At 30.1% G+C, this 17,982-nt stretch overlaps 2 protein-coding genes across 6 annotated transcripts in view; both read left to right on the top strand.

Moving 5' to 3' along the window:
- LOC107447672 (prominin-1-A) overlaps positions 1-17,982 on the top strand; it is a 106,607-nt gene that overhangs the window by 40,352 nt on the left and 48,273 nt on the right. The window contains exon 1 of one of the 5 annotated variants that reach the window (XM_087154193.1): positions 11,339-11,585. The exons of the other annotated variants lie outside the window; for them this stretch is intronic. The gene's annotated coding sequence lies outside the window, so the exon portion shown is untranslated. Of the gene's footprint in view, positions 1-11,338; positions 11,586-17,982 lie in introns of those variants that run through there. 5 annotated transcript variants of the gene reach the window in all.
- LOC147803000 (uncharacterized) lies at positions 8,067-9,857 on the top strand. Its single transcript, XM_087152821.1, has one exon. The coding sequence runs from the start codon at positions 8,067-8,069 to the stop codon at positions 9,855-9,857; it is 1,791 nt and encodes a 596-aa protein (XP_087008947.1).

The raw sequence follows: 17,982 nt of genomic DNA, 5'->3' as shown, positions 1-17,982 counted from the left end.
CAAGCCAACTCCTTCTAGAAGAGAGAAGGCCTCAGCATGGGCCAATTTAATAGTCCGACGTAACGAACATAAACTGCGCAGTAGAGAAAAAATACGAAAGATGTCACTACGTTCGGGCTACTAAACTGCACAGTTGGGAAAATACGAAATATGTCATTACGTTTGGACTACTAAAGGATAAAACTTCTTGTTTATGGTAACCCCTTGCTGAGGCCATCTTTCTTCTATGAGTTATTGGCCAAGCTCGCAAACCATCAGCCCATAGCGAATTAAGTCAAGAAGGTGCGCCTTTTGTGTGATGAGAGAGCACCGTAAAGGTGAAAGTATCTTTTAGCTCAGAATCCCCCGGATAGATGGCAGCATCATTTATTCGTGATGCCACTTCCACAATTCAGACATATATCCAAAAGAGAAAGAAATTTTCACCAGATTCCTGTACCCATGGTTCTGATCAGCGACCGACCACAATACTTTCAATACCTTACGAGCTCGCATATCGCGAACCTCAGCCCCTCCTGACTGGAGTTCGATTCTCTAAACTGCATGAAACATTTTATTGATAGAACTCTGTTCTTTTGTTAATCCCTTTTTTGTTTATATTTACTAGTATTCATCTTGTTAGTTTGCTCATGATTATATTGTGTGTTTATTGAATTTTTTTCTGTTCCTTGTTCTTTTATGAGACATTGGACTGCCTGATCCCCATGGATTAAAATTTGTTAGTCATATGTAAAAGCAACAAAATTTTGTAAACATCGAATATTGACTAAATCAATCACCCTTAGCTAAATTAATCGAACATTCACCGACTCGAGCAACATAATTTTCCATCACTTTCTCTTGCATCGTATTATGAATAGATTTTCACTGCTTTATCGCTTCTTCGCCAGAAAATAAATGTGCACTACACATAACTATCCTAATTAATTAAATTAGGAAGAAAATGTTCTTTCCTTTTGTATAGAATCCACGTCTTTCTTTTCATCTAATTACTCCTCTCTTTTGGTTTTATTTCTTTCTTTCTTTTTTTCTCCTTCCTAGTTTGGAATCCACAAAAACTAACTTAATAAATGTTCAGAGTTAAAAGAAACTGTAAGGCAATAAATAGCGAACTAATCTATTTCGGAAAAAATTTGACTAAAAGATCAATACGATCAATTTTTTTTTTTTTAAACTGCTGTTTTGGGAAATTTTTAATTTACATCTAGCTAATGATTGTGAAAGAACGGGGTCAATAACCCATTCTTGCAAATGATGCTTACAGTATTTGTTGAAAGAGTTTTTTTAAAAAAAAAAAAAAAAAAAAACAGAAATTAACAAAACATCACATGACACTCATATGCTTAAAGACAGTTAAGTCCAAATATAAGTTGCTTTTATCATGTATCCTTAACACAAAATAAAAAAAAGAAAACTGAACAACTCAATAGCTTTTTATCCAATAATCGAATTTTCCCGTACGAAAATGGAATCTTTATGATTCGTGGGACTAACTTTAAAAATGCCAATTAATTTGAGCAGACGATGTTTTAAGCTATGAAATCAGACACAAAAAATGCATTTTCTCCGAAAAAACATTTTCTTTTTTCTTTGGATTATGAATTTTGGCCCTTAAAATGTGGGACAGGGTTAGCCGCAATCTGGAAAATATGCTTACAATAATTAAGACAGGAGAGATGTCGTAAGTTTGACCGATTCCATTTAAATTTTGAATTTTTTCTTTAAAATTACATAGTTCAAAATGATGTCCAAATTTGTATTTCTTATATTGTTTATATTCCGTCCGACTATTTCAAAATTAAATAGCGAAGAAAAAATCAATAATTATTAAATATTTTTACTATGAAACTATCTTTAGATAAGCGTGTTTCATAAGTTAACGTAAAAGTTTTTTGAGTATCTTAAAAAGTTCCAGAGATATGATGAAATACACAAAAAGTAAAATTATCATTAAAGTGGTCAAACTTTCGACCGCTCAACTATTAGGACCATATTTTCCAGATTACATTTGTCCTTCTTATTTCGAGAGTTCAAGAATCAGAACTTACTACAAAAAATTTAATCAAAGTAAGTACGTTTTTGTTTCTGAATTGGATAATTGCAAGTGACTTCGTAGGTAAATCGTGGTATTTGCCACTTCATAAGTCGATCAGGTTTGGCACACGTGTGACGTCACTTAAAAGTATCCAATTAAATCTGATTTTGATTTAAATCATATGGTTAGGCTTAATCCCTTCATTTCTTATCGAGTTTATAATTTGTAACATAAAACATCGTCTGCATAAGTTACAAAGTATCGTCTGCACAATCTAATTAACATAATTAAAGTTATTTTCAAAAATATTATAGATTATTTTCAGACTCCACTTTAGTACGTGACAATCCGATTATTAGATCAAAATTTATTAAAGTGATTTGTTCTTTTTTATTTTTTGCTTTGGGCAGATATTTAATGCCCCAAAGGTCGATTCTTACCATTACAGACTAACACCGATAACATAAGGGTTAAATTGCACACCTGATTTTTTGTTGAATCAGCTCAAATTGATTCTGCCATTCAACTATTATTAAATCTATTCAATCTTTGATGCGTTGTGTAACTTTAGTTTTTCCTAACTCCGCAAATTACTAAGAATTGATTTCTGGCGCTTTTATTGCGACTTCACAAGAAAATTCTACGTAACTGCCCTTAATTAATCGGAAAGAAAAACCTTATTTCCTTTGCCTACATAGGATGCGCGTCTTTATTTTATTTTTTCCAATTAAGAGCCATCCAACTATTTATGGTTATGTGTCTTCTTTTACCTTACCTATGTACTTCCTGCCAATCCTCATTTTTTTGAATGAAATACGGGATGACATTGTTTTATTGTTTCACTACAGTCTGGCTTCCGCAATTTTTAGAAAAACTTTCCGACCTTCAAAAGGATTCTTTGTTTAGAGAGGATGTGACACCTGCTCAGCTGATAATTTTCTCTCCCGATCTTAGTTTATTATATCCTATTCACTTAAAAACTTATGAACAATTTTTTTCTTTCTGGTGCAATCAAGCGTAACGATGTTAGTTCTTGTAAAGTAACTCTGATTGACTTGGAATTTAAAGTTTTGGTTCGTTTTGATGGACAGTTTTATTTCTTGCCATTGTACACAACTGACTAATTATAATGATAAAGGATTGACGTGTGAATGAATTATGTTTAGAGGAATGATTTTGTGCTGAGTACTCTGTAATGATCTTTCAATCAATTGTCAAGCTGCTAGATTCATATAGTAGTTAGAAAAAAGTACTTTGAAAAAATCGAAATGCACTATAAAATTTTTGTTACTGTTTAAGTGCTGGAATTTTTTTATTTTACATTCCTATTATATAGTTAATGTTCAAGGTGCTCCGTTAAAAGTTCCGAAAATTGTTTCATTTTTTAAATTACCTAAGTAGTCTGCACATTGCCTACTCGTTAAAATGAGTTATCTGGTACTATGCATTGTTGCTATCAGTAAGATCTTTGCTAAAACAGCAACGTTTTTGTACGTTGAAATAAAAATATTATTTCCCATTGGCAAAATGGGTGTTGTTTTGGGTCTGATGGCGTGCGCACCTTATTTGGACGTCATCACACTTTTCAACTGTGTTCAAGAGTAATAGTAAACAGTGCGCATGCGTCGTCATTGCATGCGTTGCTATGGCGACCGCTGCTGTTTGATATTTTTTTCTAGAATTTTTATTTCACTTTTAATTTAGTTATGCATTAAGTTCGTGAGTTTATTTTTGAGATATGGGACCAGTGAGATCCTATAAATACTTCTCGAGTTGTGAGTAAAAGATAATTTCATCAATTGAACGATATTTTTACCCATTGGCAAAATGGGTGTTGTTTTTGTTTTTATTGTTTTAATGAAGAATCAGAAATTCTAACCTCCAGTTCAAACTGGATCGTTTTCAATACTAATTCGGGTGAATATCAGAAATAAAGAGGGTCCCAAATTGATTGACACGGTTCCAAAAGTTAGAGTTAAAGCAAAAAAAAAAAAAAAAAAAGAAGAAAAAAACGATGCCAAGACCTAAATTTTCCTCTCATAATTAGACAACAACTATTTTGCCAATGAGGGTTCCCGTGATCGTCTTTCGGCGATTACAGTTTTTAATAATTTTTTTATTTATTTTTTGATATTTAAAGAGTCAAGTTGATACACAACAATCCACATAGTTGATAGAGTCAATCCTCAATCCATTAAAAAACTATAATACAAAGAATTATGTGATTTAAAAATATCATAATAATTAATCCCTTTGTGAAAATCATAAAACATTTTGTATAAGTGATAGAATTCTATAAAATATTAACTGAAATAATAAATGCTGGGTTATTGGAGGATATAAGTTGTTTCTATGCATATATTCTTAATGTTATTATTATCATTAACCTTGAATACGTTATTTACTGATAAAGATAAGAAGTCAAAAAGTTTGAAAACGTTAGAAACTAATCTAACGTATAAGATTTGGATTTTTTTGTTGTAAAAACTTTTCTCCATTGCCTATTCAAATTGTTTCTAGCCTGGAAAACTGTTTGCCAAATGACTTTTCATGAGTAGAAAATCTTTTTTAGTTATGTCAGGACTATGCATGTTGTAATTTGGTAAGTATTGTGTAAAAACTTTATTTGATTTTGTCTCTTCATTCTAAAAATTGCTCAGTAATATTTGAAAAAATTTCCTCAATTTTATCATGATAGTTTGCAATTATACCTAAGTCATCAGAATTTTTCAATTTTATACGTTTTGCACTTTTTGCTTATGTTTGTGGAAACTTCCAAGGCTATATTATTTTAAAAAGTTTTGTATAATGAATATTAATAAATTGATGATCAAATTAAATTTTCGCAATACCTATATATAGCAAATAATCTATGCAAAATTTTACTTTTTACTCTCTACAACTCCTTTAACATTCCAAAATCATTACTTCTTAATCTTTTGACGCAGAATTTTCATGAAACATATTTTTCACTCAATTTTCATTATTTTGTATTAATTTAAGTCAAAATAAGTGGAAAATATTATATTTAGTATTTTACTAACTTATCGTTATGAAATACAGTATAAAACACCGGTGTCTTTTTCTGCTTTGAAGGTAAACTCTTTCCAAACAATAGTTTTTTAAATTTTCACTTATTCAAATGTAAGACAAAGAGTTATTCATCAATGAAATTTCTTTAATATACAAAATCAATTATTAATAAATTCAGTATGAAAGGAAAACAAAATTTCCAATGAACTTTTTGAATTTAATACAATTTTAGTACAAATATATATAATTTCGGTAATCTAACAGATTTTTTTAGTAACTATCAAACTGTTTTTTTATAATTTAAAAAAATTCCAAAATATATTTTTACTTGTAACTTGAGCTTCAGAAAGAAAATATATATAAGGGACACCGGTGACCCATCTGTGTCAATGGGTTAAGCATGAACTAACTTTACTATTATATGAAGCTTGAATGATTTTGAGTTATTTGTTGTATTGTAGTCAGATTAGTCAAATGCTGCTTTTAAAATGCTTCGGTGGCTGTGTGACTAGTAAGCCTTTTTTTTTTTTTAATTTAAGAGTGATGAATGACTTATTTTAGTTAATATTTGATGGTTTACAGTTTGATGCTGTTTTTAAAATGTTTTGATGACTGTGTGATTCGCAAGCCTTTTTTTTTAAAAAAAAATTGTTTAACAGTGATAAATAACTCGAAAACTGAAAGCAAAGCTTATTTCCATTAAAATTGAAATCAATTTATATAATACTCTAATTAAATCTGCATTAGTTATGGCCTTTAAATAAAATTAATGAAAATAAACTACTAATTCTTGAAGAAAAAAAATTATTCAGAGCCTTCTTCGGCGCTGCTAAAAAAAACGATGTATGGCGTTGATTTAGCACAATTACGAATTATACAGAAATTTTAAGCAATCAAACTTAATTTCATTGATTAAATCCTATAGAATAAGATGACTGAGTCACATCCATAGAAAAGGATTATGGAAATCTAGTTAAGAAGCTGACTTTTGGAAAGTTTTTACAGGCAACCGAAAAAGGGGTAAGCCAAACACCAGATGGATTGATTCCTTGGAAAATGATCTTAAAACGATGGGCATCACTAGATTGATAAATCTAGCGTCTGCTCAAACCTGATGAGAAATTTTTACGTATTGGAAATTAACAAAGTGATAAAAAAGAACTCTAGATAAACTATCTATCCGTAAAAAAAAAACCTATCCTAAGCAAGATAAGATGCTCTCAAGACAGAATTAAGATTGTATGCATTATTGCATCAGAACAAAAAATGCAAAAAACACCTAATTACTTATTGAAGAATGTATGTATTATTGCAATGAAAAAAAAACATGGTGCGTAGCGTTTTTAAAAAGTGCTTAAAGGTGCTTATTTTCGATTTTCGTTATTTAAAAGACCTTGAAGGTGCTTTTTTCATTGTGTGTTTTTAAAAGGTGCTAAATTTTCCCTTTTCGAAAATGAGATTTTTTTCTTTATCCTGTGGATTTTCGTCACGTATTATGCAAAAGCATGCTTTTCGCATTGTTCTATTCAATGTTTTCACAATTCATTCAACCACAATATATTTCGGCGTACAGTCGGTCCATAGCGTATGAAAGCGCCAATCATTTTACATGCTTGATAAATACTTGCGAGTCCGTATGTGCAGATATACTGAGCTGGGTTTTGGGAGATTATTGTATTTTAGTGTGCAACTCTGCTGCATTTTGCAAGATAATATCAATTTCCGACTTCATTTTCCACCTTCCGATATCAAATCTCTTAATCATTTTATAATGGCTAATATAATCAAGACAATAGTTTTTTTTGTCAGAAACTACTTATTTTATCATGATCATGTTAAGTCTTAAAAAATTATTTTGGATTTTGTTAATGTATATAGTGCTTAAAAAATATTTTTAAATGCTTAAAAAGTACTTAAAAGGTACTTTTTTTTTGAAAATTTGACTACGCACCCTGATAAAGACAAGTTATAAAAAACCCATTACTTTGTATTAATTGAGCCAGCTTAAGTTCTCCCTGAAAATCTGTTGAAGAACTCGACCGTTTTTTTCACCAATCCCAGTGGAGTCAGTGCCTTTAAAAAAGATTAAATTGTGTACCACGAAGTGATAGCACTAATAAGATTTTTATTGTCAGCTATGTTCTTCCTTTATTTAATGACATCAAGTGAAGAATGTCCCTTAAAGGACATTTAAAAGAAGTTGACACCGCATAAAAGACAATCCCATCTCCAACAATCAGATATATTGAATACAATGACTCATACTGTAATCACCTTAAAATCCAATACTCAACTATAATTGTTCTTTTCCCTTAGTACATTATTCATACTTAAAATAAAATTATCGAAAAAAAAGAGAAAGTGTTGAATAAAATGACGGCTTCTTGTGCCCCCACCCCCATAAGTGCTCTATTGTCGACGTTTCAGTTGATTGCACTTCTAATTTGCTGTGGGTAAATGTTCTGCTCAAGTAGTTTGCACTCGGATTGTTCTAAAGCCTACACAAAGAAGGCCAAAGGCCTTTTTGAAAGGAAAATTCCTGAGAGAGTGAAATCTTTTTTATTCGTAAAGATTTTCACACGGCCAAGACGTTAAGAGTGTATTGTTGTGCCCATAATGTGTCCTCTCTCTCATATTAATTGAAAGGGCAACATAATGATAAGTCACATTCTCAAATTGTTCATGAAAGTGTTTTTGCTATGCAAGCAATACGATTTTTTTTTCTGTATAGTTTTATTTTATTTATATTTTATGACTGTCGTTGAACAGCCGATCCAATTTTTTGATTTACGACTACTTATGTTCAACTCCGTTGCTTTGTAATTTTGAACCTAATCCAGAAGACAAGTGAACTCTTGGATTAAGTATTTGGGAGAAATTTACCATCGTGAAGGACTTATTGATGGAACTAACCCGCGTTTGCGTTACATGGGGAGGAAAACCATGAAAACCTCCCTCGGTTACCCTGACGGCAAGGGGACTACTTAAGTCCCTACTTATGGATAGAGCCATTCAAATGAATATCTTCAACGAGACATTAGAAAAGGAAACAACCAGAGGCTGTCCACAAGGAGGTGTACTATCACCATTACTTTGGAATCTGGTTGTAAATAGCCTAATCAAACATCTAAATAATACAGGCTACTATACCCAGGGATATGCGGATGACATTGTCATACTCATCCTTGGCAAAGATTTTCACATAACTTGCCAACTTATGCAAAACGCTCTAAGTTATGTAAGCAAATGGTGCAGGGAGAGGAATCTGGACATAAATCCACAGAAGACCAATCTAGTACCATTCACTCGTAAAATAAAATGGGAAGGCTTTTTTATCCCAAAACTTTTTAACGTTGAAATCAATATTGCCTCTGAGGTGAAATTTTTAGGCTTAATTCTTGACCAAAAACTCACCTGGAATAAACATGTTGATTACAAAATTAATCAAGCAAAAAAATGCATAATGATGTGCAGACGCATGCTTGGTAAAAACTGGGGATTACAACCAAAAATGATGTTTTGGATGTACACAGCAATTGTCAGGCCTGCTTTCACATATGCTTCAGTGATATGGTGGTGTAAAGTGGAACAGAAAACTGTGAAGGACAAGCTGGGAAGTCTGCAAAGACTGGCCTGCTTGTGTATCACAGGTGCAATGTCCACGGCCCCTACCAGAGTACTTGAGGCAATTCTGGACCTGACTCCTTTAGATATCTTCATGTGCAGCTCTGCCAGAATGACTGCATATAGAATGAAATTGCAATATCAATGGTATGACAAGCCCTCTTCTAGAGGTCATACCAGTATTACTAAGAAAATTTACCATCCAACTCTCCTTATGCCTTCTGACTGCATGGAGAGAAAGTACGTGTTTGAAAGACCATTTGAAGTAGTTTTTCCTACCAGAGAAGAATGGGATAACAACACGATCGATACAAAAAATGATGATCTAATCTGGTATACCGATGGATCAAAGAAAGGTAACCTCTCAGGACTGGGTGTCTGTGGCTTGTCACCAAGATTCAACCTTTTTGAAGGTCTTGGGGAGTATGCTACTGTCTTTCAGGCGGAGGTACTTGCTATTGTAAACTGTCTGCAGATAAATATTAAGAAAGGCTACCATGGCAAGCGGATTCTTATTTTCAGCGACAGTCAAGCAGCCTTGATGGCTCTTTACTCATTTCAAGTAAAATCAAAAATTGTTTTGGAATGCAAGAATCTCCTAATAGAACTGGCAAAAAGGAATAAAATCATTCTTATTTGGGTACCAGGGCATATGGGAATTGATGGTAATGAAAGAGCTGATGAACTCGCAAAACAGGGATCCTCTTTCAATCCAATAGGAACAGAACCCTTCTGTGGAATCAATATGAAGACTACAAAGAAGGCTGTCCTAAAATGGGAAAAACAGGAGATGAACAAAGTTTGGCGCAATTCTCCTGGACAAAAACATGCTAAAAGCATGATCAGCAGCCCTTCTGCAAAAATTGCTTCTGAAATTCTTAGGCTCCCAAGATTGAAGATTCAAACAATTGTAGGCTTCATCACTGGGCATTATCATTTCAGGAAACATCTACATAGATTGGGACTTTTCGAACAAGAACCAATATGTCGGAAATGCCGTGAAGAGGTAGAATCAGCACATCACATCCTATACGAATGTGATGCCCTCGCCCTTACGCGCCTCACCACCTTAGGCAATCCATATCCTAAAGAGCTTCACCTTAATTCCATTAAGGGACTGTCAGACTATATTAATAAAGTAGGCGACCCCAGACAATGGAACTAGGAAAAATTGGGCTTGGAGTATGGTACAAAATGCAACATGTGCAGAAGTGCCACATATCTGACAAGCTCAAGCAAGAAGAAGAAGAAGAAGAAGAACCCGCGTTTGCGTTACATGGGGAGGAAAACCATGAAAACCTCCCTCGGTTACCCTGACGGCAAGGGGACTCTAAATCCACGATTCGTCTACCATTGAGGTTATTTTAAGTCAGCACTGTGATCGGTGCGAGCCGGGTGCGGAATTTGAATCAACCAGTCATCGCTGGGATTCGGACCCTGGAAGGTGAGCGCTCTATCCCCTGAGCCACCACGGCTCTTTTTCTGTATAGTGCTATTATCCAGTTTAAATTCCGGAGACCTTCTTTTCATCCATTCATTATTTCCTCGATTCATTATTTCTTCTATCCATTCCTTCTATTCATTACTCCTCCATCTATTCGTTAAATACGACTTAAACTCATTTTTTAATTCATCAACTATTTTGTCTGAGATATATATGACCTCTTAACCTGTTAATAAATTAAACCTGTTAGTCCAGCAAAAGAGAACTTGCGAATTAAAAACGCTCTTTTACGGAAAAAAAAATCACAATGTTAGCAAAATTTACCATTTTTTACCATATAATAATGATAAGAAAATTTACAATAATTATAGGAAGAATAAAACAAAAATATATTTTTCTTTATTAGAGTCGAACCATTTAATGGTTTTAAAATCTAGTTTTTAAGCAACGCAATAAATAAAACATTAGAATTTAATAATGATAACAATAAGAACAACAATAAAGATAATAATGATTATGACCTGCGTTTTTGTGGAGAGGTGAACAGAGAAACCTTTGATCAGAGAAAAAATTGTTTGACTACGATGAACTATAATTTTAAAATATATTCAAACTATTTTGTCCTGTTTTGATTTCAATTGTGAAAATTCTAACAAGTTAATAAGCAATTTGGAATACTTCAATTAATAAAAATAATAACAATAAGAATAGCAATGATAATAACAAGAATGATAATTAGGATAATAACAACAATAATAATAAGATTAATAATCATTTTACTAAAACAAAAATATGTTTTTATTATAGTCAAACTATTTAATGGTTTTAAAATCTAGTTTGAAACAACGCAATATTAGAACATATATAATTTTTTTTTATTTTCCTTTTTGAATACTTCAATAAATAATAACAATAAATATAATAATGATAAGAATAATAATGATAATAATAAGGATAATAATAACCAGAATTTTGGGGAAAGATGAATAGGGAAACCACTGTGATCAAATTGTTTGATTACGATGTAATTTCGAATTATATTTAAACAATTCTGTCATGTTTTGATTTCAATTGCGAAAACTCTGACAAGTTAATAAGTAACTTCGTGACTGTGTTAATTACTGTAATAACACCAATAAATGACGTTTGAATGCGAGGAAGATAAGGGTTAAAAATAAATTTTTTTTCTTCACTTTCACATCCCTTAGATCCGTATTATTACTATTTATCTGCTTAAAATCCTCTCAATTTTATCTTATCTTGCCTAAAAGCCTGATAGCACGCTTGGGTGACATTCAATTAGAAAAAGTAACGGTTTAAACAAGTGTTTCTGTTACTTATGGAATTTTTTTCAAATTTTGAAATATAAACTAATTAAGGCGTGAAGAACTGTGTAGGAGGATCCTGTGTACGATCCAACCTGTGTAAAATCAGTGTAGGATCCCAACGGTAAATTTTGTTATATATTTTACATTTTGTCTATTAGTAATTCTGTTATCTTATTCAGAAAAAAATCTTATTTGTGCTTTGAAATCGGTGTAATGAATTTTCATTGTGTATTTCGTAATATTATTGCTTTAATTCAATAGAAAGGCTTGGAACATACTAATGATAAGCCACATTTTTCAGGTGTAAATTTTTATGGAAAAAATACCAGGTTTTCCAAGATGCATGTGAGGAAAAGAAAAAAAATCAAAAATTACGTATATTTAAATGATTCTCAGAAACTATTGAACAAATTTTGTAAAAATTTTTTGTATAGTATAAAATGGTATAGTTTAGATAGGGTGTAAAAATTTGTATACCTTAGAATTCAATAGTTTTTCGACTCTTGTTACATAAAACAATGAAAAGTAATGAAAATTATTTAATAATTAGTAGATATTACGAGGAATGATCTTTGGATAAACGAATTATATTTGTGCACATAAAATGTTTGCTTCACTTAAAAAGGTCTCGAGATACGGTGAAATAAGCAAAAAAATTAAAATAACCTTAAAAGGCCCAAATTTTCAATCGCTCTCTATCCTAAACTATTGGGATGATTTTTTTCAAATTGTGGCTAACCCCATACGAAAATCCAAATCTGCCGAAAAAAGAAGATACGTTCAGAGAAAATACGCTGGCTAGAAAGGATAATACATTTTTGGGTCCGATACTGTAATTTAAACTATAGTTAACACTAACCAATAAGCTTATTTCAGTTTACTCTTTTAAGCCATTACGACTGATATTTAGTTTCTAAAAATTCAATAATTAGAAGAAAAAAAATTATTTAGTGTTTATTTATTGTTTTTAGTTGTTTATTTATTTATTTTTCCTGTGATTTTATCAGATAGAAACTCCTAAATCTTGTAATGTATTTGTGTTGAAAGTGTACCAGAGAACAGTTTGGTGTAAAACTATCACTTAAAAAAAATTTGACGAATCGCTAATCGATCAACTTATGAAATGATAAATAAAAACTTTTAGATGTTATTCTTCTAAAATGTTTACTGGTGGAGTACCATAATCGTTTTAAACTCACCTGACAAGAGCTATCTAATTCAAATAATAAAATCTAGCAATCAATCCTTTAACGGAAGTTATGCGTTACAAGTATCGTCTGCACGATTTCCGCCTTTTATGTCATCTGTGTTGAATTTTTTACTAAAACAACAATCATCAACAGCAATGAAAGAACAGATGATTAGAAAAGTAGTTAAATAATTCAAATTTAAATGATTGAATGTTATTTTAACAGAATAATAATTGTTAACTCTGTTTAATTTAATAGTTTAATACAGTGGTTCCCAATTTTTTCAGTTTTTGAACCCTAAATGATTGATAATCTTTTCAAATACCGAGACTTAATATATAAATTTATAAATAAATGAAAATCTTTAACGATTGAAATTTTGTTAATTATTTTGAAAATATTTATTGAACGATTGAAATTTTGTTAATTATTTTGAAAGTATTTATTGAACGATTGAAATTTTGTTAATTATTTTGAAAATAATTACTGAATGAATAAAAGAGGAAATTTTTTTCTCCATCGTATCGTTTTATCAATACTATTATGTTTGACAGTTACAGATCTGAACAGAGTCTTCTAATTTGATTTTAAGTGTATGTATAAACTAAATATACTGGAACTAAAACTTGGTTTTCATTGAAATAAAAACGAAAAAGGACCGAAATAAAAGTTGAGAAACGTTAGAATGACGTCATATTTCTTCATTGTTGAATTTGGTTATTTTTTTATTCTATGCGAAATACTTACACAATTTTTTTATACAAGTGTCCTTTTCCTTATTCATTCAATGTATTGTTATTAGAATTTTTTTTAAAATTTCGATTTTCTTTTTTCACAAGCATTTTAATTAAATAATTTCATAAAATTAACAAAAATATTAAATAAATAATGGACAATTAATCAGATATAAATTTGATTACAGGTTTCAAAATTCCTAACTATTAAAAATAAAAATCCTAAATCTTGGAACCCCTGCCACCCTTCAACGGAACCTTAGGGTTCCGCTGAACTCTATTTGGGAACTGCTGGTTCAATAGAAGGTTTACAAGTCTGAATTAGTAATGAAATAACAATACAAACAAAAATGTTTTGGACTGAATAAGAGCAATATCACATTAGAATGACAAATTATAACAAATATTTTACAGTCAAGTCAAGGTATTACTTAAAAAATATTTTTCCTCGTCTGCTCTGAATATTTCAAGTTATATTAACATACCTTCAATCCCCTACGGAGTTTCCGTAGTTTCAGAAAATAATTTTCTCAATGTTAACAAAAGTAATGTTTTAATATTTTAATAAATTAAAATTAAAAGAATTTAGTCCACCGCTTCTTATAAATAATTTAAATAGATATAGAAAAGGTCAGACCAACAATTGACCATGTTCTTTAGTTCCTGATCAACGTTTTTGAAAAATTCTATTTGTTTTAAAAGTGCATTTTATTAGTTCACTTCCGTTGGAGAAATTATTTCGAAAAAATCTCATATGTTGGAGACTGTGAATTAGTCCTTGTTAAAATGATTGTAGCTGAAATTATTTCATTTAATGAGAAAGATTAATCGTAATTAAATAAAATTTCAAATGGAGATTTATTTTTTTAAAAATTTTTTATAATTTAAAAATTTGATTCGGACTTTTAAAAATTCATAAATAAATGACACTTGATCTTTAAAGTACTTGAATCCCTAAATAATTCTCAAATTTTACTAATCTATTATAGAAATTTAAATGCTAGGTCAAAAAGCGAATCACGAAAACGCAATTATCCCTAAAAAGTACTTGAATTCCTAATTAATCCTCAAATTTTACTAATCTATTATAAGAAGGTTGAACTCCGACCCACCCCAGGGGGGTATACGGAGATAAAAGTAAAATTATTACAATAAAATTTTACTAATCTATTATATAAAATTCAATAGTAGGACAAAAAACGAATCACCAAACCCCAGTAATACAGATGAAGATAACATTATTTTCACACCCAACGTTCGTATGCCCTCGATGCCCTCGAAAATGACTGTTTAGTTTTAATCACTTTCGCGCTAAGTATTTAAATTTGATCTTTGTTATGTATAGCCAAATGTTATTCATTATTATAGCCTATATCACCAACTTCAAATTCTTATTCTGTTTTATGTTTTTAAATTCTTTTTTGGCAAAATTTTTTCTAGTTTTTATTTTTACTTAATTTTCCATATTTTGATCTTGTTTTTTTTTCTCTGTGGAAATGTGTGTTTGCTTGCTCGAAACCTTGGCGAACATGGCCAAGCTCGAAACATGTTTACGAAATTTTTCTTAGGAGTAATGGAAATTTCCAAAAATAATTCTACTTATGTTTTTTTTTTAATATTTATTTCTTCATAATATCAGAAATTAGGCTCGTTATAAGATATTAAAATAGAAAACCTTTCTGACAAAAAGAAATTAAGAATGAAATAAAAACCATTTTCTTCATACCTTATCAATCTAAGTATTGGTTTTCGATATCAATATTTGTCTCTAATTTGTCTCCAAGTATTTATTCAGAAATAAAAATATTGCAGTGTACATTTTTAGAATAAAAGATCGAAGTAACAGTGAAGTAGTTCTTGTCTAAATAAAATTATTTCACAATTTTTATTTTCTTAACTGGAAAAATCCGAAAAAGTCAAGCATTTTCTTTTATAAACTTATATCTTCAACTTGTTCTTGTTATATCGAACTTTCTTGTTCGAACAGTTCCTCTAGAATTTTTACGCTACACCGCTGCGTTTTCAAAATTGATTTTGGTCGAGTTCTTGGTCGATTTAATATCGGATAAGTCTATCAATCCAGACTATGTGATCTGGGTCGTAAATCATTTTGAGTTAATTTATTTTTTGTTTTTATTACTTTATACGATAAAAATCAGCTGATATTTCAAGTTTCTGCAGTTTTCCATCCGTAATCTTAAATGTATATTATATTTTCTACTCTTTAAAATTGAGCTTCAAAATTCACGCAGCTAATAACTGTAAAATAATTGGGCATTAAAATATTTCTGGGTCTTATCTTATTTTATTTGCTAATTAATTAATATTACATAGGTAAATAAATTCTTGTATATTTTTTACTTTAAAGAGTGAAAAAAGAATATATTTTTTTGAGAAATAGATTCTGAAAATGATTTGATGTTATTGAATTTATCTTTTTGGAAATATTTCTTACCTATATTTTTAGACTTTTGTTCCAAAATTTTGTTTCTCGAGGTATTTTTATCTTTCCATGCTTTTTGGACTCTCTGCATTATGATATATAATTGAAAAAGTTACAATTTAAACTTTTGTGTTTGTATAAAATATATACTAAGGTATTTCCTGGGTTATAAACCGTTATTTTACAAGTTTGTATGGTGAAGGTTCGAATGCAAATATTAATACATTTGTAAAAATTGTTAATTTATAAATTGCCAATACGTTAATTTTAAAAATAGCAGCCTTGTTAATTACCATTATTTTAAGTTAAAATTTTTTAGGAGTATTCATAGCTTGTATTTACGAAAGGTAATTTAAAGTTATTTCCTTATTATTCAGAAATCGATTTTGATTAATTAGTAGTACATAATTCAGTGCTGGTAACCTAATTTCAAGTGTATTAATTAATTAAAAAAAAAACGTTTTACCTTGTGTTTACATGAAACTTATTAAAATCAACTTTTGCATTCGCTTTGTTGCACAATTAAACACATTTTGTTCATTGATTTATGCTGATAAGAACAAACGTTTGATATGAAAACTGAAAAAAAAAAAAAAAAATAGTTTGGAAAATATAGTGATCTGTTTTCCATGTGATCGTTTGCAATTAAATTATTCCTTTTTTATCTTTAGTTTTCATGCAGGTAATAAGAGTTTCATTTTTTTATCAAGCTTATTTTTTATAAACATGTTGATTTATTTTCGTCGTAGATTATATTACTTTTCAGCAAATTTGCATTTGAACAATGAGATAAGGATAATTGTGATCCTTTACAAATGATATAATGGTTAAAATAGGAAGCGGCTGTGAGCTGAGTCATCAGCAGACGATACCGTAATCTAACAATCCAGTTTTAATGCTATAAAATGACTATCATTTGTAAAGTACTTATTGCCCGTTACGTGCTCAGAGAGGCGCGTAGTTGTTACTAGTCTCAATTCAAAAGTCATTAAGAGTGTCTGCTCTTTTTTTTCGCTTTTTATAATCTTTTTTTTTTCTTACCTTCTATCTTTTGCATGCTTGGCAGCAATACTTTGTAAGGATTTTTTTTTTATTAGAGAAAGAAAAAAAATCGAAAGCCTTGGGCGACTTAAAAGATGCGACTTTTTCATGCTTACCTGAGTTTCCAAGGCCGATTTTTTCCTTATTTATATTTTTTTCTAAAGCTTCCGTTTTCAAGGTGAGCGATTTGTTAAAAAAAGCATGTTTGCTTCAAAGTTATTTTGGCACGTTACTGTTTTGTGAAAGTATTCGTCTTTTTTCCTCCCTCTTTTTTCTTCCTTTTATATATTTTCTACTTCCAACTTCTTTTGACATTTGCGAATTTTTAAAGAAAGTTATCGTGTGGGAATAAGTTGCTCTGATTTTTGTTTTGATAAAAGAGAGAGAAAATTTCTTTTCTAATTTAAAATAGCGCATTTGAATGAAAATGGGAAATATTTGCATTTGAATAAAAACTACTCTTCTGCTCTTATAAGTCAAATTTCTAAATTGCTTTGTCTTTCTTATGAAATAAAACTAAATTAAAAAGTTAATTTATTGTTTGTATATGATTTATTCTTTCTCTGTTTAATTCAGCTAAATTATTTCCTTACATAAAGATTAGGCAAAACAATTTCTTAGCAGTTTTTTTGAAAAAAAGAATGTCTGTTGCTGTTTGTTTACGGTTTATTTAAAAAAGAAATGTGTCAATTTTGTAAAGAAAATTACGAAACCGTTTTGCTTCGTTTTATAATAATAATAAGCTTGCAAAAATCAAATTGTTGTGATATTTTATTACTTTTTTTTCATTTTGTCACCGTCTATGTGTTGAATTAAATGTAGTAATTTTTCACTTTTGTTTCCTTGTAATTTTTAATTGAACTAAGGGAGGAAAAATTATTGAGCGGAAAAATACAAAATTCTCCCAGGGTTAGTCCTACAATAATAAAACTCAAATCCACCCCTATTTTTAAATTTATCTCTGAGGCTAGATTTTTCGCTATAATTTTTAAAAAAACAGTTTGATTTTTGAAATAAAGTACTTAATACCGGTATTTTTTAAGTGCCAACTTAAAAAAATTAGGAATTTTTAAGGAAACTTAACGTCAAGGAGTAAAATTCCTAATTTAA

Source organism: Parasteatoda tepidariorum, chromosome 10 (assembly GCF_982258835.1).
Source record: "Parasteatoda tepidariorum strain Cologne lab strain chromosome 10, Ptep-v5.0, whole genome shotgun sequence".
NCBI lineage: Eukaryota > Metazoa > Arthropoda > Arachnida > Araneae > Theridiidae > Parasteatoda > Parasteatoda tepidariorum.
This window is presented reverse-complemented; position numbering and strand designations above follow the sequence as displayed.

Excerpts from the sequence above, each read along its gene's own strand:
- LOC147803000 (XM_087152821.1), top strand. The coding sequence starts at position 8,067 with ATGGATAGAGCCATTCAAATGAATATCTTCAACGAGACATTAGAAAAG.